At 39.3% G+C, this 27,248-nt stretch overlaps 1 protein-coding gene across 4 annotated transcripts in view; it reads left to right on the forward strand.

Annotated features, from left to right (window-relative positions):
* The window catches only part of LOC144005727 (SUN domain-containing ossification factor-like), a 74,366-nt gene extending 61,465 nt beyond the window's left edge, over positions 1–12,901 (forward strand). For 2 of the 4 annotated variants that reach the window (XM_077503997.1, XM_077504006.1), the window contains 10 exons: positions 89–154; positions 267–332; positions 798–885; positions 1,134–2,408; positions 2,490–2,577; positions 4,294–4,398; positions 5,599–5,756; positions 5,924–6,009; positions 6,120–6,163; positions 11,860–12,901. In XM_077503997.1, the coding sequence (XP_077360123.1) occupies positions 89–154; positions 267–332; positions 798–885; positions 1,134–2,408; positions 2,490–2,577; positions 4,294–4,398; positions 5,599–5,756; positions 5,924–6,009; positions 6,120–6,163; positions 11,860–12,333 (2,450 nt within the window). In that variant the 3' untranslated portion in view covers positions 12,334–12,901. The remainder of the gene's footprint in view (positions 1–88; positions 155–266; positions 333–797; positions 886–1,133; positions 2,409–2,489; positions 2,578–4,293; positions 4,399–5,598; positions 5,757–5,923; positions 6,010–6,119; positions 6,164–11,859) is intronic. The other 2 variants (XM_077504023.1, XM_077504015.1) reach the window with 2 other exon arrangements.
* The last annotated feature ends 14,347 nt before the right edge of the window (positions 12,902–27,248 follow it).

Raw genomic sequence — 27,248 nt, forward strand, 5'->3', positions numbered from 1 at the left:
ACAAAAGAATACACATGACTAATAATCCAGCAGGTGTATTGTGTCAATTGGTCATTATTGTGTCAATAAGAATGCTTTCCTCCTTCAGATTATGCATCTGGCTATGGACCTGGGGAAGTCATGTATTCCAAGAATCTGATTGGCTCAGCTAAGGGTAAGAAAACAATTGTTTTGTTTTTTAACAAATGAAGAAGCCTGAAAAAGAGTGACTACAGTACATTCTGGCCCTTCTTTAAATACATGTGCTATACTGTGTTTCTCATCAGATGTCATTTTAAACATGGTCAATAATATTGCTGTAAATGTTCTTGGTGGCAACTCAGAAATGCAAGGTATGTACCGGTAATCAACATTTTTACAATCTAATGTCAGCAATAATACTGTATTCTACCCTTGGCCTCTGTTGTTGAGGAGATGCAATCGTCTTATACATGAAAAGATGCAGTATTTCAATTTTTCGTTAGGTGCACCTGCACACTAATGAGATTGGATCCTGGAGTTTTATGAAATAAAAATGCACAATATTAGAGAATTGGTCATGTTTTAGTTTGAAGTGGTATTCAGAGTTTAACTGAATCATACTAAAAGTGCCAGGTTTTACTATACACTACTGGAAAAAATAACAAAACACAAGTTTCAAGTCAAATCTGAGCTGCATTATCTTTCTATGGGATATCATTAGAATGTGTTGTATGCCTATGTTGTGACCTGCTAACATGGCCCTGAAAGGATGTAATGTACAAATGGATTATTTTAGCTAATTATCAAATTTAGTATTTCCCATTTGTGTTTTGTAGGAAACCTTTCATCCAAGGATGTGAATATGACTGGGACTGGTGTTAATGAAACAATTACTCAAACTCCCATCACAGACCCAACCACCGTGTGAGTCCCTGTCAGAAGCCTCATTGTATCAGTCATAACTGTGCAATGGCGTAGCCATCATTTCACAAGTGTGGGATCAAATTGTCCAAGAGTCAACCATTTATTATAGAAGTAAATTGCCATCTTCTCACCTGTCACTTGTCTGAAAATAAAATACTAACTTTTGGATCTCTTTGGTTTCTGTTTTAAAATGTGTAATACATACATCTACCGATTTAGTCTGTTTTCATTGTTTTTGCTCCTTCTAGTTCCGAGTTGGAAGAGGCAACATTGTCTCCAGACACAGATTTAGCTGAAACTCTTGCCCCATCCTCAACAACAGCTGTCCCAGAACTGCTTCCAACTGAGACCAGTGAACAGCAGCCTCCTCCACAGGAGGAACAAATTGTTATTCCTTTGGAGTCGGAGGAAGAAGAATCTATCAGCTCGACAATCACACTTTTGGATAAAGAGGATGAGATAGATGGGGAGAATGAGAAAATGGATCGCAATGTACAACATGTTGACTTCTGTGCATTTCTTCCATGGTTTTCCACTTGTTCGTGTGCAACCTCCCTTCAGGAATATCTGCAGCAGCAATGTTTGGTGCTGCTGTTCAAAAAAAGGAAATGCCAATCGGTGGTCAGAAAGCAAATTGCTTCTTCCATCCACACTCCCACTTGGCCCCCTCGCTCACCCTCCTCTGTCTGTGCTGATCCCAAGCAGCATCACAATGAGGCACGTCAGCCCCATGAAAAAGAACAAGCTCCTGGGGAGGAGCCAGAAAGCGGAGCCAGTCTGTCACAAACTCCCCAGCCTCTAGACAACCCTGTAGTAGAATCTTATTATGACTCTATGTCCGAACCGCCTCTCCTGGAGCCCAGTCAGACATCAAGCCTCCCCAAACCCACCACCGCTGATTCATCCGCTGCCAATCCTACTGTCGTTGAGACTGCACAGCTTTCTTCTGAGGCTCCAGCGAAGCCACTAAGCTCCGAGGAGAGCCAAGACATGCTAGCTGTGGCGAACCATACAGAGGCATCACTACCTCCCAGTGGCTCAGTCATCAGAACCGCAGTGGAAGATGGCAAAGTGGCACCAATGGAAGAAAAATCCACCATAGCCATACATGTCTCTATTCAAAATCCTGAGATGACAGGTGAGTCCCAGACTGCTTCTCCTCATGTACATCAGTTTCCGGACCCAGCAGCTGTCACTCTTCCCACTGAGCCATCCCTGCCTGCTGCACACACCCCCATTGAACTTGAGCTCTCTAGTAGCGCCCCAGTCGTAACTGATACCAAAACAGAGGACTTTACAGAAGATTTGTCCACCCACGGTCTCCCTCCTTTGCCCTCAACATCCCCCTCACCGACCCTCTCAGACATCTATGCAGATCCCCCGAATGGGACCGAACAGAACGGCAACCCGGTGCACGGCTCCAGCCAGAAGGAGTCCGTGTTCATGCGACTCAACAACCGCATTAAGGCCCTGGAGATGAATATGTCGCTGAGCGGGCGCTATCTGGAGCAGCTCAGCCAGAGGTGAGGTCAAGAAATAACACACTTGGTTGCTATGATGTCGTTTTTAGTTTTGTTTGACCCTTTATTCCTTTTTATTACAAGATATCGGAAGCAGATGGAGGAGATGCAGAAGGCTTTCAACAAAACCATTATTAAACTCCAGAACACCTCAAGAATTGCAGAGGAGCAAGTGAGTGACATTTCTTAGACTTAGACTTAGACTTGACTTTATCAATCAATAAATAAGGTTATTACACCAGAGATTGAATTAATAATAATAATAATAAGAAGAAGAAGGAAAATAAAAATTCAATCAATCAATAAATAAGGTTATTACACGGAGATTGAATTAAATAAATTAAAGGACAGTAAAGTGCCATATTTGTGAAGTGAAGTGCGCAGAAATTTAGATAATCCGTCAGACAGTGTGTCATCTCCTCTATGTCCTCACCATGTGTGTTCATCAGCACCTCCCAGACTGTGGTGTTAAAACAGTCTCTCAAGGCACTTTCCTTCTCAGGGGACCACCTCCTGACAGATCGAGTTGTCACTGGTTGCTTTTGAACCAGGGGAATATACATTGGCTGTAGGTGGACCAAGTTGTGATCAGACTTCCCAAGTGAGGGGAGGGGAGTCGCTCTGTATGCATCCCGTATGTTAACATACAGCAGATCAGACCTGTTGTTCCTGGTCTGGCAGTCCACAACTTGATTAAAAGCAGCCAAAGTAGAGTCCAATGTTACATGGTTGAAGTCCCCAGAGATAATGAGTGCATCAGGGTGCTGCGTCTGTAGCCTCGCTGTGACAAAGTATTTTTTCACATGCAGTGGCTGAGTCCGCGTTCGGGGGGATGTAAACACAGACGGTGATCACGTGGCTGAACTCCCTCCGCAGATAATATGGCCGCAGGCTAACAGCTAACAACTCGAGATCCCGGCAACAGGAGACTGTCTTTACGGAGATATGTCCTGGATTACACCAGTGATTGTTCACATACATGATGAGCCCCCCACCTTTGCTTTTCCCGCTTGCCTTAGTGTCTCTGTCGGCTCTCACAGCAGTGAATCCCAGCAGGTCCACGTTGGCATCCAGTACAAGGTGGTTCAGCCATGTCTCCGTAAAGATGAACAAGCTGCTCTCCCGGTAGATCCGCTGGTTGTTCAGTGCGGACTGTTCGTCGATTTTATTCGGCAGCGAGTTCACATTCCCCATGACGACGGAGGGAATTGATGGCTTGTAGCGTCTCCGATTCTCCCTTCGTTCGGTCTTTAGCTTAGCCCTAGCCTTACAGCCCCGTGCTCTCCTTCTCAGCTCCGCCGGGATGTGGTGTCGTAGCCCGGCCCGTCCTTTGATATTCAGAGCCAAAAGTTCCTCCCGTGAATAAGTGAGGAAACTGGCTTTTGTATGCGTTGAAAAGGTAGAAATATCCATAGGATATATAGTCTTTCTCATTTTCGTTTTCTTTTCTGTTGAGTATTAATGATGAGTGGGAAAAGTTTGGGCTCTTGTATTATTATATCATGATGGGGTAGGCGACTATAAGCTTTTGCTTCAGCCTACTCCTTTTGGGCATTAACAGTATACTGTTTGTTTGATCTGTCTTGTTTTTTTTGTTTTTTGTGCTCAAATAAACTAAACTGAACTGAACTGGATAAGTAAAGCACACAATCGCTTCACAAAATGAGAAAATAAAGGAAAGGAGGTTTAATTAGTTAAAAGAGTTAAAAAAAAAAAAAACGGAAGAGCTACTGGAGAGGCAGCCGTCTCCACAGCGCCTTTGAAGAAAAAAAAAAAGATTGTTCTCACGGTATTTTGGAAATACTGTATCAGATATATTCTAGTTTTGGAACACAGCTACATAACATGATCATATGTTTAATTCACCTGGGCTAAAATTCTCATGTAGGACCAGCGTCAGACGGAGTCAATTCAGTTGCTGCAAGGCCAGTTGGAGAATGTGACTCAGATGGTTCTCAACCTGTCAGATCAGGTCAGCCAGCTGAAGAATGAGGTAGATAAAACCACATGATCCATTACCACTTTCCAACCACAGCTTTAGCTCCACTTAGACAAGCTAGAGACCTTTTTGCACTGCACTTATAAGTGCGGAGCGTGGCGTTGACCAAACAATTTATTGTGATACGTCTCGTGCATGCTGTAGAAAGGTGGGCATGTGTCATGATGTGCCGCAACATGCCCTGGAATTAAAACATGTTCAATTCAATATTCGTCATGTTTTCCAACCCACCTTTATAGAGGGGAAAGGTACGGAGCCCCTAAGGTGACATGGTAGAAAAAAAAACAAAAAAACTTTGCGTTCCCTCGCAAAACATTTTGCGTTCCCTCGCAAAGATTGCGAGGGAACGCAATCTTTGCGAGGGAACACAAAGATTGTGTGCCCTCGCAAAAAACTTTGCGACTTTGCGAGAGAACGCAAAGTTGTTTTGCGAGGGAACGCAAAGTTGTTTTTCCGCCTACCATGTCACCTTCGCTGCACCGTAAACACTTCCGGGTCATCTTCCATGTGAACAAAAGCGACGTGTAAACAAAGCAGTGGAAAAATACATGCTCCATCCTAGTTGCTTTGGGAAAGCTTTCCCACTGTTTTGTTTCATGATTACAAACGTTCCATCCTTGTCGCTTTTGTTCACATGGAAGATGACCCGGAAGTGTTTACGGCGCAGCGAAGGTGACATGGTAGGCAAAAACAACAACTTTGCGTTCCCTCGCAAAACAACTTTGCGTTATCTCGCAAACTTTGCGAGGGAACGCAAAGTTGTTTTGCGAGGGAACGCAATCTTTGCGAGGGAACGCAAACCTCGCAATCTTTGCGAGAGAACGCAGTTTTTTGCGAGGGCACGCAATCTTTGCGTTCCAAAGATGTTTTGCGAGGGAACGCAAAGTTTTTTAGATTGCGTGCCCTCGCAGTCTTTGCGAGGGAACGCAAAGATGTTTGCGAGGGAACGCAATCGTAAGTTTTTTTGTTTGTTTTTTTTTTCCTACCATGTCACCTTAGGGGCTCCGTAGAAAGGACATCATTTTACATAAAAAAAAAAATCTTACTGCACACACTCGAAATTTAAATATCACAAAATGTGTATAATAAATGATCGTGTCCCAGTGTTCTTATAGAAAACAAGAGAAGAAAATTCAAAGGGGGAGCATGATATTTCCAGCAATGTAACCGGTTATGGGTGGGTATGTCTCCCAGGTGTCAGACAGACACAACTACCTGCTGCTGTGCCTGCTGCTGAGTCTGTGTTTCGGCCTGGTGCTGTTTGCCAACCGCTGCCGCATCTCCATCACACCTCCAAATGCAGAGCCAGAGCCACCCACAGTAAACAGCTACAGCTTCCGCTGTCCTGAGAGGTACTAGTACAACTCAAGCTTATCATTGGTAACAGACAAAAATGTTCTCAATTCTAAATCCATTGTAACAAGTTGCTCATCAAAAGTATGCTAACTAGAATCCACAGTGGATCATGTTGGAGTAAATGCCAAGGACACTTTTGCAACTGTGACCGTTTCTTTTTTAGGAATTTCACCTCCGGTGATGACTGTAGTTTGAAGAGGAGTGCATCCTATCCACTAATGCACTCATTCCAGTTAGTGCCTAGTAAAGGTACACATGCATTTTGAATTTATTTCTCATTTTTGATTGTCTAACTATGAAATGCACATCTGAACCCTTTTTTGGAGTAGAAATAAGCATTACCATTTTCTGGCTTACAGGTCCTGAAAATCTTCATCCTGAGGAGACTGAAGCTAACAGAAAGGTACAGAGAGAATATGGTTACTTACTTATTTGACTTCCAAATTTAATGTGCTAATGACAAGCTAAAAAGTCAGTTTACTCTGAAATCACTTCTGAAATGTCAGTCTTTTCCAACCCACAAGAAAAACATTTTTTTTTTGTTGTTTTAATAAACCTTTTGTTCATAATTGCATAAAAACATAATAAAAGACAACATAAAGATGCAAAGTGGCTGTCTAAGGTATACTACTGTAGTATTCATGTGGGCCTTGAAAGGGGTGTGGCTTAGTAAGTGAAATCAGTGAGCTTCTGGTTATTTCTGTGTGTGTGTGTGTGTGTGTGTGTGTGGGGGTGTGTGGGGGTGTGTTTACTCATTCAGGGTTTCTGCGGGTCATTAAAAAGCATTAAATTGAATTAGTTAAAATTAAAACAAAGTTTTAAAAGTTAAAACAAAGATAAAACAAAAATTCTACAAAAAACAAAACATCTTAAGGGTACAAATATATACATAAATGAGGATTTTACAGATATTGTTCGAAAAAAACGGAAATAACTTATACCAGAAATGAAAGCAGCACGGGAAAGAGGAGAGATTGCCTACCTAAAATACGATAAGCTTATAATTCATTCCCGTACAAGCACACCCAGACACCTGCACCAACACAACTCGTCAATAAAATGAAGGAAGACGTAGTACACTTGATGACGAAAAGTTGACAAATACTAGAATGGTAAATCTATACCCAAATACAAATAATTTAAAAATATTTGATTATACGAAATATAAGACATCTGATCCAGAAAATGGCATTGACCCAGATAAATTTTTATGTAGTAACAACTATGACCTTGTCTGCGAGTACCACACTAATGAGCAATTTAATGTAAATATAAGTAAGGATTTTCGTGCATTCTCAATCATACATTTTAATAGCAGAAGTCTACATAAAAATTTTACAGAAATTAAAAAATGCTTGAGTAAAATAAATAAATTCCAAATTTTAGCCATATCAGAGACATGGCTTGATAATGAGAAAATAAGCGATATAGAAATGGAAGGATATGAATTGTTTACAATGAATAGGGAAAACAGAAGGGGAGGAGGAGTTGGAATATATGTTAAGGTTTTCAAATGTAGTAAAATTGAACATCTAACTACTACTGTGGATAATGTAATGGAATGTGTAACTATTGAAGTTCACATAAAATATATATCAAACGTAATTATAAGTTGTGTATATATAGGACACCAGGATCATGTCTTGATACATTTAACGATAAGTTAACAGATATCCTTAGTTATACAAATGATAAAAAATTGCGAATATTGTGTGGTGATTTTAACATTGATTTATTAAATCCTAATAAACATCAGAAAACAACTGATTTTATAAATATGATGTATAGTAATAGTTTATTTCCTGTTATTATAAAACCTAGTAGAATAACAATCGATACAGCTACACTAATTGATAATATATTTACAAATAAAATTGACCTTAAAGTAGAAAGTGGACTCCTTATTAATGATATAAGTGATCACCTCCCGATCTTTGCAATTTTTTTATGATTATTTTGATAAAAAAATGAAGCCGACTACTTACACATTTGAAACTAGAGTAAGAACTCCGTGCTCCATGGCTGCCTTTAAGCTGGATTTAGAGAAACACAACTGGTCTGAGGTTTATTCAAATAACGATCCTGATACTGCATATAGTGAATTTCAGTCAACTATTATCTCTTTATATAATAAACATTGTCCATTAATTAAAATTACAAGCAAGTATAAAGGTCCAAATAAAACATGGATGACGAAGGGGATACAGAATGCATGTAAAAAGAAAAATAATTTATACAAAAGATTTATTAAATTGAGAACTGTGGAAGCTGAGACAAAGTATAAGATCTATAAAACTAAATTAGTAAATATTATTCGAATAAGTAAGAAAGATTATTACCATGCATTATTAGAACAGAATAAAAGCAATACACAAGAAATATGGAAAACACTAAATCATGTAATTAAAAAAAGTTCTAAGAAAACAAATTATCCACAATATTTTATAAAAGATAACAATATGGTAATTGATGAAATTTCTGACATAGCTAATAATTTTAATGAATATTTAGTTAACGTGGGCAGCAACTTGGCAAACAAAATCCCAGAGCCAAGAAACAAACATGAAATAAATAAGAACATTGTAAGTAATTTATCCACAATGTTTCTTAATGATGTTAATGATATAGAAGTATTAAATGTTGTGAAAACATTAAAAAATAAAAAGTCTACTGACTGTCTTAACATTGATATGACATTAGTAAAACGTATTATAGAATATATTGTACAACCCTTTACATATATTTGTAATTTATCATTTAAAACTGGTATATTTCCATCAAAAATGAAGATAGCCAAAGTCATTCCTGTTTATAAAAGTGGAGAAAAACACAGTTTAATAATTACAGACCAATATCATTGTTGCCACAGTTCTCAAAAATTCTAGAAAAATTATTTTCATACAGACTGGATAATTTTATTGAGAAACATAAGCTCTTAAGTGAAACTCAATATGGGTTTAGAGAAAAACGGACCACCTCAATGGCAGTCATGGAGCTTGTAGAAGCAATATCTACCAATATAGATAATAAAGAATTTACTGTTGGGATTTTTATGGATTTAAAAAAAACTTTTGATACTATAGATCATTCTATATTAATGAATAAATTAGAGAAATATGGAATAAGAGGTTTAGCTTATCAGTGGATGAAAAGTTATTTGGATAATAGATATCAGTATGTGCAGTTTAATAATGTACAGTCGGAACACATGAAGATCACTCATGGAGTTCCCCAAGGGTCTGTGCTCAGCCCTAAATTATTTATACTGTATATAAATGATATTTGCTGTGCCTCAAAAATATTGAAAAGTGTCTTATTTGCTGATTATACAACTTTCTACTGTGCAGGAGAAAACCTGAAGCAGCTTCTGACACTTGTGGAGTATGAATTGAATATATTAAAAAACTGGTTTGATGTGAATAAATTATCATTGAATTTAAATAAAACCAAGTTCATAGTTTTTGGCACTAGACAAATCACTCATCAAATTAAAATTATGGTGAATTCAATTGAAATAGAAAGGGTGAATGAAAATAAATTCCTTGGAGTTGTTATTGATGATAAATTATGTTGGAAGCCACACATTGAAACTGTTAAAAGGAAAATGTCAAAAATTATAGGGATACTCTATAAAAGTAAGGATGTTTTAAACATGAAATCATTATATATATTATATAGTTCACTATTATTACCATATTTGACCTACTGTGTGGAATTCTGGGGAATGGCATATAAAACAAATACCAACACCGTTTTCAAATTGCAAAAGAAAGCTATAAGAATTATTAATCGATCAAAATATACAGAACCAACACATCCACTATTTATTAAATTAAATGCAATGAAATTTTATGACTTGGTGGATTTTAAAATAGCACAAATAATGTATAAAGTTTATAACAATTTACTCTACCACAGTACTCAGAAGTTATTTGAAATTAGACACAGTCCTTAATGATATAAGGGGTACAAGTGTGTACAAAAAACCCAAAACAAGAACAAATATTAAGCAAAGGTGTGTATCTGTAAAAGATGTTAATTTGTGGAATCATTTGGGAATTGAACTGAAAAATTGTGACTCACTGCTGGAGTTTAAATTTTTTTTTTAAAGTAAAGTTACAAAAAATTACCTATGTCAGACCAGAATATGAAAATTGTACATGTGAGTATGTGTAAATGATTTAGATAGGTATTATGGTATATGTTTAGGAAATTTATGTATATATGTTTTTGGCAAATGTGAATATGTTTAAGTGCACTTTTGTATATATATAACTTAGTTTATATATTTCATTTTAATAATAGTAAATTAGAATTGTATTAATAATGAAATAAGTTTAAATATATTTAGTAAAAGGGGTAGGACTAGATAAGTTTCTAACTTCTTCCTACTCCCTTTTGAACATGTAAGTTATGATTGATTGAATGATTATTTTATTGGGATTTTCTTCTCTTTTGATTGTTGTTGTTGTTTTTTTTCTTATCTCTGTTGTTCATCTGTTTATATGTTCAATAAATAAAAAATAAATAAAAATAAAAAAAAAAGCGCCCCATTGCAGCGCTGCGGCTGCATGGAGCGAGCACGCATCCGTGCAACCCGTCAGGCAACAGCGACGTGAATAGAGGACCAAAATATATTGTGACTGTTGTTCTAATAATTTCAGAAATTTGGGCATATGAGATGGGCACATATTTAGTGAGGATCGATCACATTTTCATATAGTCGGGCCAGGCCTCGCCGCCTTAACTGTCACCCGCTCTCACTTGAAAGTTTCCCCCCTCGGAGTGAGTGGCCTATTGTCCAATGCACCGTACTAAAACAAGTCAAATATGAATAAATGAAGCAGTAAAAAAATACTCAAACAATATAATATTTCAGTGTTTGATAAAATAATAAAACAAGATGTCATCCCGCAAATTAATTAACAAAATCAGCTATAATTATCCCGGCGCATTATAGGCCTAAATAAATTAAAATACAGTGTTGGCTACTAAATCACATTTTAAACACTAATGAGGAGCAGGGAACGCAAGCAATGCGCTCACACCACACTTGTCCCATGCGTGCTCCATTCACGCAAACACTCCCTGTCCTTGCCTCTTTTTTTTTTTTTTTGGTCCCACCTCCCCGACAAACAGTGGCCGACGCGTCTCTCTTGGAAAGACAACACGCGATGATCGGCTGGTGTCTTGACGCATTCAGACGTGTAGTGTGACTACACGCCCCGTCCAGGACACGGAGCGAATTTGTCGTGTAATGTGACAGCGCAACTGTCGTGTAAGACAAAAAAATCGCGTAGTCTGACATTGGCATAAGTCTACGTCTCAAGACGCCACAATAGCAAATTGACGGGCTTTCCTGTTCTTTCTCGCTCTGTCATTGTTTTTCATGTTTCTTGGACGGGTTGTGCCTGTTAATCAATTTTGTTACTTATGTACTTGTGCGATGACATATAAAGCCTTCCATTCCAATGTCCAACATGAACACTAATGCCACCTAGTGGCAGAATATTACCTCAACACAAATCTATGATTCAAGTGTTTCACACTCGTTTTAATCATAACTGCCAGCTTTACTTCATAAATTACAAAAAACTACTGTATCAGTGAACTAAGAAATAAAACCACATTTATATTTGGTAACCATATTTGACCACTTTTATGTTAATTAACCAGAGAAGGAAAAGTTAGGATATTGAGTACATTGGAAAAAAATAATGTGCGATTAATTTATGAATAATTTCAAGTTAACTATGGAAAATGTACGATTATTTCATTAAAAATGGTAGTCCGTAGACAGCCCTATTATATAAACAGTATAAGTTGTACAACATGGGCATTAAATTAATTTAAGTTGCATTAAAAAGCATTCAATTAGATTGCTGCAGCTGAAACCTGCAGAAAACCTGTCCTTGCAAGCTTACTTGTAACATACCAAGCAATGATGCGTAACTCAAAAGATAATAAATTGGGCCACTGCTTATTAATTCTTCAAAAGGTCCATTGCCAACAATGACATAAATTTCAAATGCTTCACAGAATACACTGTCATACTGGACGTGACTTAACCTCCGCCTGTTATTGTCTCAATCCCCCTAGCCCCCCATTCAGAAAAGACGACGCAAGATGAAACCCATTGAGAAAGTGCAGACTCTAACGTCCTTCCATACAGCTCCACGGGCATGCAACGGAGCTGCCGTATGGAGCGTGCCTGTCAAAACAAACCCGGTGACCCTGACCAAGAGGCTGCTTCTGCCCACCTTCAGAGACTCGCCATCCGAGGGCAGCTCAGAGGCATCGTCCCATTCAGACGATCCCTCCTTCTGTGGAGTCACAACCGCCTGCTCTCGGATATGCCAAGGTCTGTCCCTGTCGAAGACCCGGGCAGAGAAAAGGCCATTAAGACGCAGGCGTCCCAAGCCCACTTGTGCCATAGTGGATTTCCTCCGGGTCCCACACCGAGACAAAAGCAATACAGTGTCCATCTCGGCTGCACAGGACATCATGAACATGAAATCAAAGCAAACCTCTGGGACTTTTGGACGAAATATCCCCCTCTCAGGTCCTGTTTAAGAATCAATATAAGACTGCAAGTTTGCACTTATGGATTAACTCTTTGTAAAAGAGCATGACTGATGTTAGTTCCTGTTAGGAAAGTGACAGTTCCATCACTTGTACTGTTGTTTTGTTTTTTGTCATTGTTAGGACGTTTTTATTTGTTGTGTGTCATTCTAGCTTCCAAGTTAAACGTTTCCCAATTTGTCTTGGATAAAAAGAGATAAACTTGAGGAATATCCAATATGTGGGATTGAGTGTTAACTTTTGATTAACGCAAACCAACTGAAGAAAATAAGTGATGATTTTTACTTCCATCTATGAAAATAAGTAATGGTACTTATGAGCTGTTGTTGTAATCTATTACACATATGACATTTCCATTTATTAAATGCCATTGCTTTATTGATTAAGAAAAAAAAAAAGATGGAATAGATTTGGAATGTATTGCAAATTTCATTTACACTTCAAGACATGTGCAATCCACAATAAACAGTAATAATTTTACAGGAAGAAAATAGAAACCAATTGAATAAATCATAAAAAATAAATGATACACTCAACTAATAAAAATAAGTATGCACTATTAAGTGTGATCGCTTCTTGCATTTTGCCTTTTTCCCTCAGGTGAATGAAGCTTTTTTTTTTTCTTCTTCTTCTTTGAATTTGTGTGTGGAAAAGCAAATCAGATTAGGTATTGTTTGCTAGTGAATGTATTCATAGCATGCCTGTTTTGATAAGCACTGAGAAAATAGCAAAAACAATTTAACTGCAGGGCGGCACGGTGGATGGCTCCGGCCTTCCTGGGTGGAGTTTGCATGTTCTCCCCGTGCTTGAGTGGGTCTTCTCCCACATTCCAAAGACATGCATGGCAGGTTAATTGTACGCTCTGAATTGTTCCTAGGTGTGCTTGAGTGTGGATGGTTGTTCGTCTCTGTGTGCCCTGCTATTGGCTGAAACAGGGTCCAGGGTGTACCCCGGCTACTGCCCAAAGTCAGCTGAGATAGGCTCCAGCACCCCCAGTGACCATTGTGAGGAATAAGCGGTTCAGAAAATGGGTGGATGGATTTAACTGCAAGTGACGCTATCAAACAGAATAATGTACAAAGTGAGATTTAAATTTTCCAGCCAGGGGGCAGTGTTGGGTAAAATAAAACATTCACCCATGACTCAATCCCACAAAAATCATTTTCAGTGTGATGAGTCATTACAAGTACAGAAAGGAGGACGCCTGTTATCAACTCACTTCGAGACAATCTCGTAATGATTGCATACATTGTTGAAGGTGTCATGGACTTGTTCAACAGATATTTAAATGAATACAAAGACAATATATTTAAGTAAAGACATCTTTATTTATGTAGTGGCTCCAACAACCCCCCCCCCACACACACACACACACGCAAACTGAGACAGGTGGCAAAAAAGACTCAGAAGGTTGAGGAATGCTCATCAAAACACCGTTTGGAACATCACACAGGTGAACAGACTAATTGGGAACAGTTGGGTGCCATGACTGGGTATAAAAGGAGCATCCTTGAATTGCTCAGTCATTCACACGCAAAGATGGGGCGAGGTTCACCTCTTGAATAAGTGTGGGAGAAAATAGTCAAATAGTTTAAGGATAATGTTCCTCAATGTACAATTGCAAGGAATTTAGGGATTTCATCATCTACGGTCGGTCCATGATATCATCCACAGGTTCAGAATCTGGAGAAACTGCTGCATTTAAGCGACAAGGCTAAAAAAACGCCATTGAAAAACGACCTCAAAATATGTAAAAGATGGCGTGATACAAAGTGGACAATTGTTCTGTGGTCTAACGAGCCCACATTTTATTTGGAGGTTATGGACGCAAAGTTCAAAAGCTAGCATCTGTTGATGGTAGAGTGCCGCATGGGTAACTTACATATTATATTGTTACATACATATGTGAAGACACCATTAATGCTAAAAGGTACATACAGGTTTTGGAGTAACGTGCTGCCATCCAAAAAACGTCCGTTTCACGGACACCCCTGCTTATTTCAGGAAGACAATGTCAAAGCACATTCTGCACGTATTACAACAGCGGGGCTTTGTAGTAAAAAAGTGTGGGTACTAGATTGGCAGTCCAGACTTGTCTCCCATTGAAAATGTGTGGTGCATTATCCACCCATACCACAACAGAGACCCCGGACTGTTTAACAACTGAAGTTCTACATCAAGCAAGAATGGGAATGAATTACATCCACAAAGCATCAACAAATAGTGTCCTCAGTTCCCAAACATTAATTGAATGTTGTTAAAAGAAAAGGTGGTGTGGCACCGCGCCACAAGGTGGCGCTTCTTTCTTTTATGTGGAAGTAGTTTCCTGGCGAAGAATGTTTTTGTTTAATATGTCATGAAGGGTACTTGAAACACGCAGTGGCGTCGAGCCATTTCTTTTCTTTCTTCAGAATAAATGTTTACTAGTGGTTTTCAATTTCTTTCCTTTTTTTTTTTTCTTTTTTTTTCTGTCCCACTGTGCCAAAAATGGCAACTCAGCCTCCGCATATTACAACAGTGCTAAACATGATCCTGTCCCAGCCGTTTTTGGAACTGTGTTGCAGCCATAACGTTCTAAGTTGATGACCATTTGCTAAAAACAATGAAGTTGATCAGTTTGAACATCAAATATATTGTCTTTGTAGTGTATTTAATTAAATTAGTTTGAACATGATTTGCATTTTGCAAATCATCAGATTCTGTTTTTATTTATGTTTAATACACCGTCCCAACTTCATTGGAATTGTGCTTGTATACTGAAGGCATATGTATATACAGTATATGTATGTATGTATATTGCTGTCATGAAAAGTCTGGGCCAGTGGTGGAAGTGCAAAATTAGGTTAAAACCTCTTTATTCATCTGACGTGGTTGGATTGCAGGAGTCTGCCCGAGATAAGCTTGCCTCATGCTTGCCTCTTTTCTCTCTTCATTTTGTTAACAGAATTCCTAGGTTTCTCTTGGCCAGCCTCGTCCAAAGATTATCTGTAAATGCAGACCAAAATCCTCTTTCCCTTAGCACCCCGGATTTATCCGAGGTTATGAACTCAATATTTTTCTGTGCGCTTTTGTGTGAGTATGATTTTATTTATTTATTTAGCAGGACAGGTGTATGCTATTGTTGGCCAGTTCTTTCTCGTTCTAGTTCTGTCTAAAAAAGGGCATCATTACCTTGACATTTTCTGACCCTATATGTCACTATGTATTAGGCCTCATATACATAAAACATATGTGGAATATGAATTCAGCAGCTGTGTGTCATATGGTGGTTCATATTTTCTGAAATCAGCGCACTAACTCTGAAATGCCATTAAGATCATATTGTTAGGAATGTTACTGGCATTTCGAGGGATTGCTTTGCTTGTGCTCTTATTTTTGCTCTTTTTTTTTTTTTTTTTTTTTTTTTTTTTTTTTTAAGGTTATAAGGTTTTAGGTGAATTAATGAGTATAAATTTATACGTATTTGCACGCGCACGCACGCAAGCAAACGCACACACACACACACACACCAAAAAAAAAAAAAAGCAATGATGATAAGACGTTGAATCGGTAAGACTACGGAATGAACAATTATGAGCTCTTAAAAAAAAAAACAATTTAACAAAAAATTTAAAAAAAAGAAAACGAAAAGGCAACTGCAGTTGGGAGCTTGATTGACTGATTGATGAATTAGGATTTTGGGGGCAGAAGAGGCGACAAAATAGGGAAAGCAGTATCATGGCGGGAACATGAACAATTAATGATGACATAGCAGATTTGAAAGTGTTTCCCATCCATGACCTTATTTAAGGTAATTGTTCAATCTTGTCAGCTCCAAGTGTTTTGCTATCCTAAAAAAACAAAAAACAAAAAAAACATGAGCTTCTGATGTTAAAAAAAAAAAAAAAAAAAAAAAAAAAACTCTGCCAAAAATATAGCTAATTTTGCATTTTGTTGTTTTGTTCATGCCTTACAGTGCTTGTTAGTTCAGTCCTGTTTTCCTGTCAAAACTTAGCTTGCAGCAAAAGTGTGTCCAGGGATGTTTTTCCCTCCTTCTCAGCAGGATCATTATGCAAGTTCATAAAAGAGGGGAACTACTTTGTGTGCAAACTTTAACACAAGTAATGGAGTCAGTACTTACTATTATCAAATATTTTTATTCAGGTATTTGTGCTTCTACTTAATTATAGTGTGAGTATTTTTGCCATCTATTTTTTAACAGTGATTAACTTTTTTTTAACATAATCAAGAAAGCTTATCCAGGTGTGATACAGGAGGTTCATCTTCAACACAAATAAGACTTTAATATTTAAAGGGGCAATCAGTAAAAAATGTTCCTGTCTTTATCCATCTCAGGGGCGGCCATTTTATCACTTGCCGTCGACTGAAAATGACATCACAGTGCTTAAGGACTCAGTAACAAACATCACAGCTCACCAGTTTTCTGGGTTTAGTCTTGTGACGTTCGCAAGTTGTGCCCTGAGCAACTGTGATGTAATTTTCAGTCGACGGCAAGTGACAAAATGGCCGCCCCCTCCTGAGATGGATGTAAATCGGTGGATTTTGCTGCTTCATTCATACTTCACAGAATACCATGTGGGGGTGCTTAGAACATATTATTGTCATATTTTTTTCTTTTCTTTTCCGTTTTCGCATAATAATATTAACTAGTGCTTACCTGTTTTTTTTTGTTTTGTTTTGGGGTTTTTTACTTGTATGACTTGGATTCATTTATAGACAAGTTCAGCAGTTTCTTCAATATTGATCAAATCTTTGATTAAATTTTGCTTGTCAACTTGTCCTTCCTTATGCCGCTGTCCTCAGGCATGAGCGCCCACACACCCACACGCACGCACAGCAGTCTCTCACCGATGGGAGAGTGTGACCACATGCGACTGGAGGAGAATAATCCTTTGAGTGCCTTGCTTTCTTCGATTTTGGTGCCTCGAGCAGTTGGGAGGGGGGTCTTTGATGTTTCCGCGGATACCGTTCGAGACTGGAGCATGAAAGACAACTTCATCCCTTGCCTTGCCTAATGAGAGTCTTTGCTCATTTCCTTCTTTTTGGTTAAACTGTAGCACTTGTATTGAATCCACAACCTGCTGTTCCATGGTCAGACGACATAATAGAAACAGATAGACTTTCTCAAATCTAGCGTGAGCTGTCTTTGACAGGGGCTTTTTAGTGGGGAGGCAGATAAGACAGTTGGCAGCCACTTGAAATCAAATCGGCTACGCTTTGCTCTGACTGGGGTCCTATTGTCATGCGTCTGTGATTAGGCCTGCGGCGCACAACTCAAGTAGCCATTTGAAAAATCCGGAGCAGACGTGCCACATTTGATCATCTTTTGGTGCAGGGAGATGTGTGTATATGAATAAGAGCCTCCTCCAGGGAAACTACGGCTTCACGTTTCTTAATTCCTCGGTGCCCGCGTGTCATTTGCTGCCGTCTAATGTGACACAGAGAACTGAAATTAAGTTCTGGATTTGGATCCCAAAAACGCAGACACAAATAAGATTTTAGCTCTTTATTTGCATAACATCGAGAGGTGTAGAACAAACTGACTGCACGAGAAACAACGAGAATGTATCAAGAATCACGAGCGCTAAACTAACTTGGGCGGTGGAGTTGCACAGAGGAACAGAGGTAATAATCCGACAAAAACACACACTTCTCAGACAGGCTTATATAGACAGCGAATCACTCTGATTGGTTGTGGCTAGACATGTGGGTAACAGGACTGACATGGAATTATCTGATTGGCTGTTGACCAGATAAAGAGATAAAGATTCTCGATATCACATAGCTCCTGACATCACACAGCCATCACATAACCAGTTGAAACTAGATGCTGGTTACATCAGTTCAAAACAAACGCTTGAACCACCTGGTCATGACCCAAACATAACCCTTGCATGACCCAAACATAACCCTGCATGACCCAAACATAACCCTGAATGACCCAAACATAACCCTGGCATTCCCTTGCATGACCCAAACATATCCCCGTCATGCCCTTGCATGACACAAACATAACCGTGGCATGACCCAGTCATGACAGAAATGAGGTGTTCCTTGTGATCAGGGCTTGTCTGGCACAAAAACCTGAGGTGTCTGTGAGATACACTTGTACATTCACTTGTACTGCAACACTCATGCACACATGGACATGCAATATTGAGATTATGTTTACTAGGTCAAAGTAATGTCACGCAAGGCCCACATGAGTGAGACGCAGCTGAAAGACGCGCGCGGATGAGATGTGACATGTTGACTAAATACGCAATAGGATGCGCACCATTCGCCTCCGAGTGGCGAATGATCATGCATGATATGCGCTGTCGCAGAAGCATGGAGTCGAACCTTTTCCCTGCCAATGCATGACTCATAGACCAGATGCCAAAGGTAGCCTGCCACAGTTTGCGCCTGACCCCAGTCAAGCCTTTCTCAAAACGTTTTGAATTGTAATGAAAACTATTTTGTGGCAGTTGCCACCACCCCCACTTGCCCACTTTTCCATCTCAGGCATGGACTTACAGTACAGTTTGGAGTAAATGTCGCTTACTTGCCATCGGGAATAGTGAAGCCACTGGCGTCCATCTTACGTTGCCACTCGCTAAGCCCAGCTAACTTTAATACGTTGATTTCTCCTCAGCGTGTCAGAACCATCAACAATGAAATGACAGAAAGGCCCACCGGGACAAACTTTTCTGCTAAATATAAACCCAAGATTTGTCAGGCACAATTCACAATAATGAGATTACCGGTATATACTCTGAATGGCTGATGCAAACAGTGAAGTCGGCGGTTTGCAAGGCTCTCATTACTCCATTTGGAGATTCTATCGTAAAACAGGCACTGTCAGTAAAAGTGGTAACGTAAGATGGCTTCCCTCTGGCTTCAGCTGTGAGAGGCCTATAGGCTGCATTCGAGGATGGTCAGAAGTCGGATTTATCCAAGTTGTTTTTTTCCATTTCCGACCTGAAAGCATTTGAGGCGAAAGTAAACAACCAAAATGGCGGATAGTGACAAACTGTTTGTTATTTTGGTCCTCTAAACTCATTTTGACCTCCAGTAAACTTACCTTCTTGCAATTTTGCTTGATTTATTGCTTTTATCTTATTTTATAAGCTTTTCATACAGTTCAATATTTCACCGCATAATTTCATGCAGGGAGATAGCGGCATACTGTCGAGTATGTTGTGTTACGTGGAGTTATGTTGGATATTTATGAATGAAGAAAGCTATCTAGTTTTATACTTGAATAAATTGTGTTTTCCCATTCACGGTCTGTGTTATACCATGCTTGTTTAGATTAGTTGGGGCACATTAAACATTGTTAAGAAAATTTTCAACTTGAAAGTCAGCTATTTAGAACGTTATTAGGATTATGTACTTCCTGCCATAGAGGCTCAATGTATTTTTAATGTGTTCAACAAGTGTCATATTTGAAATAATTTCAAAGTTGTTGAAGGCCACTGCACTGACCCCCAACACTCCACAAGCCTTTAGGGGCAAGTTCCCTCCCCACAATTGTCTCTATGGTTACACAAAATGGAAGTCCTGCAGATAAAGATGTGCTGATTATGATGATGGTGTTGTTGTTCGTCCTAGTTTTCCCTGTGGCCCTTTGCTTCCGCGTCAGGTCCACCATGCACCATGCACCTCTGCCACCTTGCCCGGGGATTCGCATAGCAGGTGAGGATTGCACGCAACAGGACTTGGGAGGAACACACCGGCACTGCGTTCGTTCCCCTGAGCAAGGTTGTTTTTACTCATTATATGCATTCAGGGCAGTTATTTTCTCAACTAAGAAAACATTTTCTGGGAATGAGGTGATCCAGCATGAAATGGGGAGTTGGTATAATGAGATTTTATTTTTATTGTTTGCCTCAACTCAAAATACTACCACACTACTCTACCATGCTACTACTGTATTCCATACAGAAGTCCCATTGTATCAACAGTAAGCAAACTATTATACAGTGGAATGTTTGAAGCAGGAGTGTCAAACTCATTTTTGTCATGGGCCACATCGTAATTACGGTTTCTTTTGGAGGGGTGCGATGAATGTGAGTTGTGAACCAAGGTTACTATAGAAAAACGAAACGAAATAATTGTGAAAGGTCCCTAACCTAGACAGTAAACATCCGGGTGTTTCTTTTACATTAGTTTTGTTTTCATATAAAGCTTTTCTGTAATATAATTGCTTGCTAGTTCTTATAATATCAGTTAATTTATTTCTATAAGTCTTATATCTTTGTTCTGCTTCATATGTTTTTAGCTTAATAAACTGTAGAGATTATTTTTCTTTTTACAAGCATTAATTATTCCTTTTGTGAGCCAAGGTTTTCTTTTATATTCATTCTTAGTACAATTTTTTGTACTGGGCAGTGTTCATTATACAGGGAAATGAAAATATGTAAAAATTTGCTATAAGGACTGTTCTTTGGAATTACTTTATTGTGTAACTATTAGTGTCCTTTCCTTCATCTTTCACAAATACTATATATATATATATATATATATATATATATATCATGTTCTCCCCGTGCCCGCGTGGGTCTTCTCCGGGTACTCCGGTCTCCTCCCACATTCCAAAGACATGCATGGCAGGTTAATTGGGCGCTCCGAATTGTCCCTAGGTGTGCGTGTGAGTGTGGATGGTTGTTCGTCTCTGTGTGCCCTGCGATTGGTTGGCAACCAGTCCAGGGTGTCCCCCGCCTACTGCCCAGAGCCAGCTGAGATAGGCACCAGCAGCCCCCGCGACCCTTGTGAGGAATAAGCGGTCAAGAAAATGGATGGATGGATGGATATATATATATATATATATATATATATATATATATATATATATATATATATATATATATATATAATGAAATTAAAGTAAAACAAAGCATATTCGAAAGGGGGGGGAAAATCCTTAAAAAAAACATCCTGCTCTAAAAATAATTAAAACTAAATAAAAACTAACTGTAGTGAAAAATCCCAAAATATTTATTTTAAAAATGGGGACAAGTTTTTATATTTAAGCAGAAATATGATGTTGATGTATGATTTGCCTGTGTGGGCCACATAAACTGATGTGGTGGGCTGGATCTGGCCCCCGGGCCTTGAGTTGGTCACCTGTGCTCGAGAGCCAAAAGAGTGATTGTTCGCCTCTCTTCAGCTTCACCTGTGCCATTGTTTACAATCTCGCAGTCGCTTTGAGCCAAACCACATTTAAAGGTTGCTGACTGGTCCATTTTTTTTATTTATTTATTTATTTATTTTTTTTTAAGATAGGACCAACCGTAAAGTTAAAAATTGCTAACATCTATTCATCCACCAAATTCCAAGTACTTTCCAGGCCCAGAGCATTCAGATGGCCATGGTCAAAAGTCAAGGAACTCGGCAAAAAACAAACAAGCATTGAGGAGAGCATGCAAACTCCACAAACTGAGCTCCAAGCACAGAACGTCACCGTGCTGCTCACCACGTCCCCCACCTTCAGTTTTTACTAACATTGATTTGTAATTTGCAAGTTCGTTGTTGTTCTTTGTTTTGTTTTCCCGCTTTCCCATATTAACATTAACTAGGAAATTGAAATTTTGATTGACCTCATTTTTTTTCTGCCTTCCACTTGATGCAGCTGCCAGGTTCCCTCCTCAGCAAATGCTGATTGGAGAAGCACATATCAACATGATGCAGGCGCCCTGGGTAATGAGTCAGGTTGTAGATTACTTTTAATGTTGCAATTTTTTTCACTACAATCAAGCTGAACACAGTTCTGGTAATTTGCTTTGCTTTGCATAATTACCAGCCTAAACTGAGTTTGCCTGATTTCTCCTCATGTTCGTGCGTCATCATGACGAAATATGATTGATTTACAGGTAATTCCACAGGGTATGTGTCTGTGTTTTTTGAATGTCAATTGACATATTTGTGATGCTATTCTGTGAACACACGACTGCAGACTGGATCATTTCCCGATCCATTTTTTACGGTTATGCTGTGTGACCACTGTACGTCATGTGAGTCATCAGTACACTTCACTAGACTGCATCTTAGCCAATATCTAATGATGAATTCTGCATACAAACTGTATACAAACAAATCAGCGCTAGTAGACCGACTATGAACAACTGTTTTTTTGTTTTGTTTTGTTTTTTGTTTTTTTTCCTGGAGTTATTTCCATGCAAACCACTTGAGGGACTTGACATGATTAATCCATTGAAGTTTGAATTCCAGAGGACTTTCAGCCATCCCGCTTTGCTTTCCTCGATTAGCTCTTCAGTGCGTTTCTGTGTCAGTTCATTGGGTTGAAATTAATTCCTCGGTTAATTTAGTAATTGCATGCAAAGCTTTTTGCCTGTGTGGGGCCAGGCTACATCATTCAGCCTCAACATGGTATGCAGGTTAGATGATGATCAATTCACACACACACACACACACACACACACACACACACACACGCGCGCACACACCCACACACACACACACACACACACACACACACACACACACACAAGGTTATTGCTGTAGTTTTGTCATCACTACTTCTGTAGCAGCCGACTGACCTGAGGGGGAAATTATTTTCTATTCAGTGTGTGAAAAACAAATGACACATGAACAGACTGCATGAAGACGTGGCTTGTGAAAGGCGGTCATTTGCAGAAGCTTTTAAGCACTTTTCTCTGACTAGCTGCTCTGCATAACACACGGTGACTGCTGTGAATAAGTGCTTGATTCACTGCCATAGCCTGCTTTGCCTATTATGGATAAACCCCTCTGACACTCTCAGACCCGTCACCAGAAAGAAATTGTGTGTGGGGGGGGGCATTACCTTTTTTGGGGGGGGCACACTTCATCAACCTAAATCTAATGTTCATCAGGTTGAACAGCGGCATTGTGACAACTGCAAAAGTGCTCAGAAATATTTTCTGTCACTTTAAAGCGGAAATCTGAAATCTAAAAGACAAACTGAAAAAAATGTGTAGTTCATTTTGCATTTATTCAACTCAAAAGTTCATTTGAAACAAATCCACTCTTCACTTCTGTAAACAACTATATCCGAATGAATGACTCTGTGACCTAGCCCCTTCTATCTGGAATTGGCTAGCAGTTGCCTTCATTTGCATGTTGGAATAGGGCTGTATGATATGGATATCACATCTCTATTGATCTTTGACTCAGCATGAGACTTCACATCATTTTACTTTTTTTATGGTGCCTTCTGTATTTTGTGTTATTTTATTTCTATACTTATACAGATTTCTTTTTTTAGTATTAATTTTATTTGCGTGTATACTTATTTACTTATATTTACTCTAATTAATTTTATTTTGTGTTATTTTATTTCACTTGTGTCTACTAAAAGACTAATTTCTATTCCATGCACAGCACTTTGTATGCAGCAATTGATGTTTTAAAGTGATTTAGAAATAAGGTTGAGTTATGTCAATGATATACAGAAACAACATATGGGTTCAGTAAAAAACTAAGCAGAATATCAATCCAAAAGGATGTGTAAAGTGCTGTTTTTTTTTTATTAGAATTAGTGACAGTCATCAACATGAACAAACTTGGCAATAAAAAAAGAGAATTCAACTCACATTGTACTGTAACTGCTTGAGTGATAAATAATTTTATGCTCCTTAGTTGTTGTTGTGTATGTGTGACTGCTTGGGTCTGTTAACAGCATACTGTGTATTGCTACAATTCTTCCGTGCTGTGTGGCTTGACAAATTAAAATAAAAGTTTGCCACTCACTTGTAAACGTAACCAGTGGACTCAGGATTCCCAATGATGTCAACTGTGTCATCCTGGATCGAGGTTTGGCATTTGGTGGCTTCCATTAAAGCCGCACGACGTGCTCACTGCTCAGTCTTTATGCCAGCGCCAGCCGGCAAATGCGCACTATCTACCCGGAAGTAGATTTGGCTAAGGCACGTCTGCAGAGCGCGCGTCATCCCCCCCACCCCACCCCAGACCTCGTGATCCGGATTGTAATTGGCTAGCCTTAGTTGTCAATCAAAGCCAAACTTGAAAGGAGGTATGTGGTTGGCTGGCACGCCATGCTTTACTTGAACCAGAAGGCACAAGTTTACGTGATTGATAGGACGAACAGTTGGTGAGCCATCTTGCTAGGGCGGGCACGGCTGACTGACAGGGCGGGCACGGACCCCCAAGGCCCGCCCATGGCGACGGGACCGGACACTCTGATGGAGGTTACTTCTTTGCTCGTGGGTGGTTTTGGTTGGAATGAGAGAGGGATGACATTGGCGTGGTGTGTTAATGAGTGACTCTCTCCCTTGATCCCTTTCCTATCATTGTGACTCAGTGTTTCTCCCTTGGCACTGTTTTGCTCGCCAATGAGAAAACACACACAATGAGTTTTCCTCTGCCACTTCCTGGCTGGACACTCTCCTAACTGATCAATGGCTGCGGTTTCCTTTTGTAATTTTACTGTTAGAGTTGACTCATAAGATATAAGCAGAAGAATAAAAACATAAAACACAAATGACTACTTAACAATCAAGTCAGCACATCAAAGTTGCTCGCAACGAGAGAGAGAGAGAGAGAGAGAGTTTTTTTTTTTGTAGGCGACAGCATACGTCGGCTGCGAACGTATCAGTGGGAGCAATACGATGTATTCTCGTACTATTTATGAACAAATACTGTGAGAATTTAGCTTGCTGGCAAGTTTCGCAATCAACGCTTAACACTGGAAACCTACAGGTCCTAGATCAGCTAAAACGGCAATGTCACGATGCACGGCACCTGTCAGCCAATCACAGGCATCAGGCATCGTCACGTACATTTGTTGTAGCGGCTTATACTGCGTAAGTGGCTAGAAAATAATAATAATAATAATAATAATAATAATAATAATAATAATAATAATAATAATAATACTACTTGTGCGTCTGGATGGTTGTTCGTCTCTGTGTGCCCTGCGATTGGCTGGTAACCAGTCCGGGTTGTCCCCCGCCTACTGCCCAGAGGGATGAGAATGTTGGCAACACTAATGCTAACCAAAGTGAGGTCCTCGGTTTACAAATGTCTCGAGTCCTCATACAAGCTAATTTTGAGGTTTCGAAGCCAGTTCATGCTGTATTTACTGTCCACACTATACGTTAGGGTGCGTAAAAATAGCACCTTAACTTCACATCTGGACTGTTTTGTTACTGATTTGGATGACCCTAAATTAGTAGCTCGAAAAGAGTTGTAGCAACAGTCGGCCCGCCAGTCATCGTTCCCATGACGCTCCTCTCCATCTGAGCCTCATCTACAGCTTTATCCTCGGCGCACGTGAACCCACCGCGCTCCCTGTTATCACGGCGCTCTGCTCTCATTTGGGCACGCTTGCCTGAGGTGTGAGAGTCGTGATAATGGCGTGTCCCGCAAATCCAGTCAGCACGTGCCGCTTCTGACAGTCAGTGCTTGTTGCCTGCCTGCCTACACATACCTGCAGTCACAAAAATCAAATAATAATATGAGCAAGAGAAGGGAAGCTGACAACTGTTTTGTTTCCACACAATACATGAAGCACATGCTATTCAGGGATTTGGGATCTGCCTTAATCACAGCCATGTTGTTGACATTTCTTTCTCTGTTATTATTCTATACCTCTTCCTTTGATAGATTTGTATTTCGGCGTGGATAAAAGTCATCATGTAATTGCCAAACAGCAGTCCAAGCCTTTGTTTGTGATGCGAGTGCTGGTGCTGTGCAGTTGCTTACAACGGTTTGCTCTTCTGCCATCATCCCTCGTCATCTCTAATCCTGACTGCAGCTGTACACACAATGCATAATCCCATCATGGCATGATTGTGTTGGGAAATAAAGACACACATTGGCTACAAAGAGGAGAATCTTTTTTTTATTTTTTTGTACTCACAGGGGGGGAGGGTGAGTGGTATTTCATGTTGACCTGTCAATACAATACATTTAAAACGGCTGTTACTCCTAAATGACAATAACAGACATGTTTGGTTTCCATGAAAAGAACATCATTTAGTAGATGTAGGACTGGTATGAAATATCACCAGCGAGTAGAGACAACTACCTACGCATCTTACAAATCTCATTTGAAATTCACCAACCCTTCTCCCGAATAAAGAATTTAATAATTGTAATAATTAAATATAATAGCTATTATAACACATTATGAATGATATATAATCATAATGTTATAATAATTGAAAAATAATTTTCTTGCAGTGTACTTTGTGTATGGGCACAAGGGAAGGTGAATAAGGTATGTCCGCTATGTCTCATTTTCTATCCAATCAGGAATGCTGTTGTCTAAGTGTGTCAACGTGGCTTGGCCTTTATTTCCAGTGCTGCTTCACTGGATTGTGCAGTGGCTCACATAATCAACAGTCCAACCCAAGGGAGACAATTAGCCTCTTAATGTGTCTGATCTGATAGGCATTTGCTCCGGTGAGTGGAAATTTTGTTAGATCTGAGCCCTTCCGTCTGTCACTACTACAGTAGAGCAAACAGCAGATTTTCTGTTTGAAAAATGTTGCCTTTGCAGAAACCTCAATTCACAATAGATCAATATTGGTGTTGTAAAATACAGGTGTCAAATTAAAGGCCCGGGGGACAGAGCTGATCCTCCATGTTATTTTAGGTTTTTCAGACAAAAAAATGGATAAAATTTTTCTCCTGTCCATAAACATGCTAATTACCAAAATACAACAGCAATTACTGTATGTAATATGATGGGGTGATTCGTATTGTGGTTCCAACACAGGACAAGTAAAGCTGCCTCACCCTTTTGTCCATAAAAAAAAACACTGTGCAGCTCAGCTTCTTCTAGTCAAGTTGACCTTAATCACAAACCATAGGTTAAAATAATCCCAATAATAAATAATAATTAACACTGTTAATGTTGAATTCATCTGCATTGTTTATTTTTTAAAAAGACACTTTAT

Source organism: Festucalex cinctus, chromosome 1 (assembly GCF_051991245.1).
Source record: "Festucalex cinctus isolate MCC-2025b chromosome 1, RoL_Fcin_1.0, whole genome shotgun sequence".
Classification (NCBI taxonomy): Eukaryota; Metazoa; Chordata; class Actinopteri; order Syngnathiformes; family Syngnathidae; genus Festucalex; species Festucalex cinctus.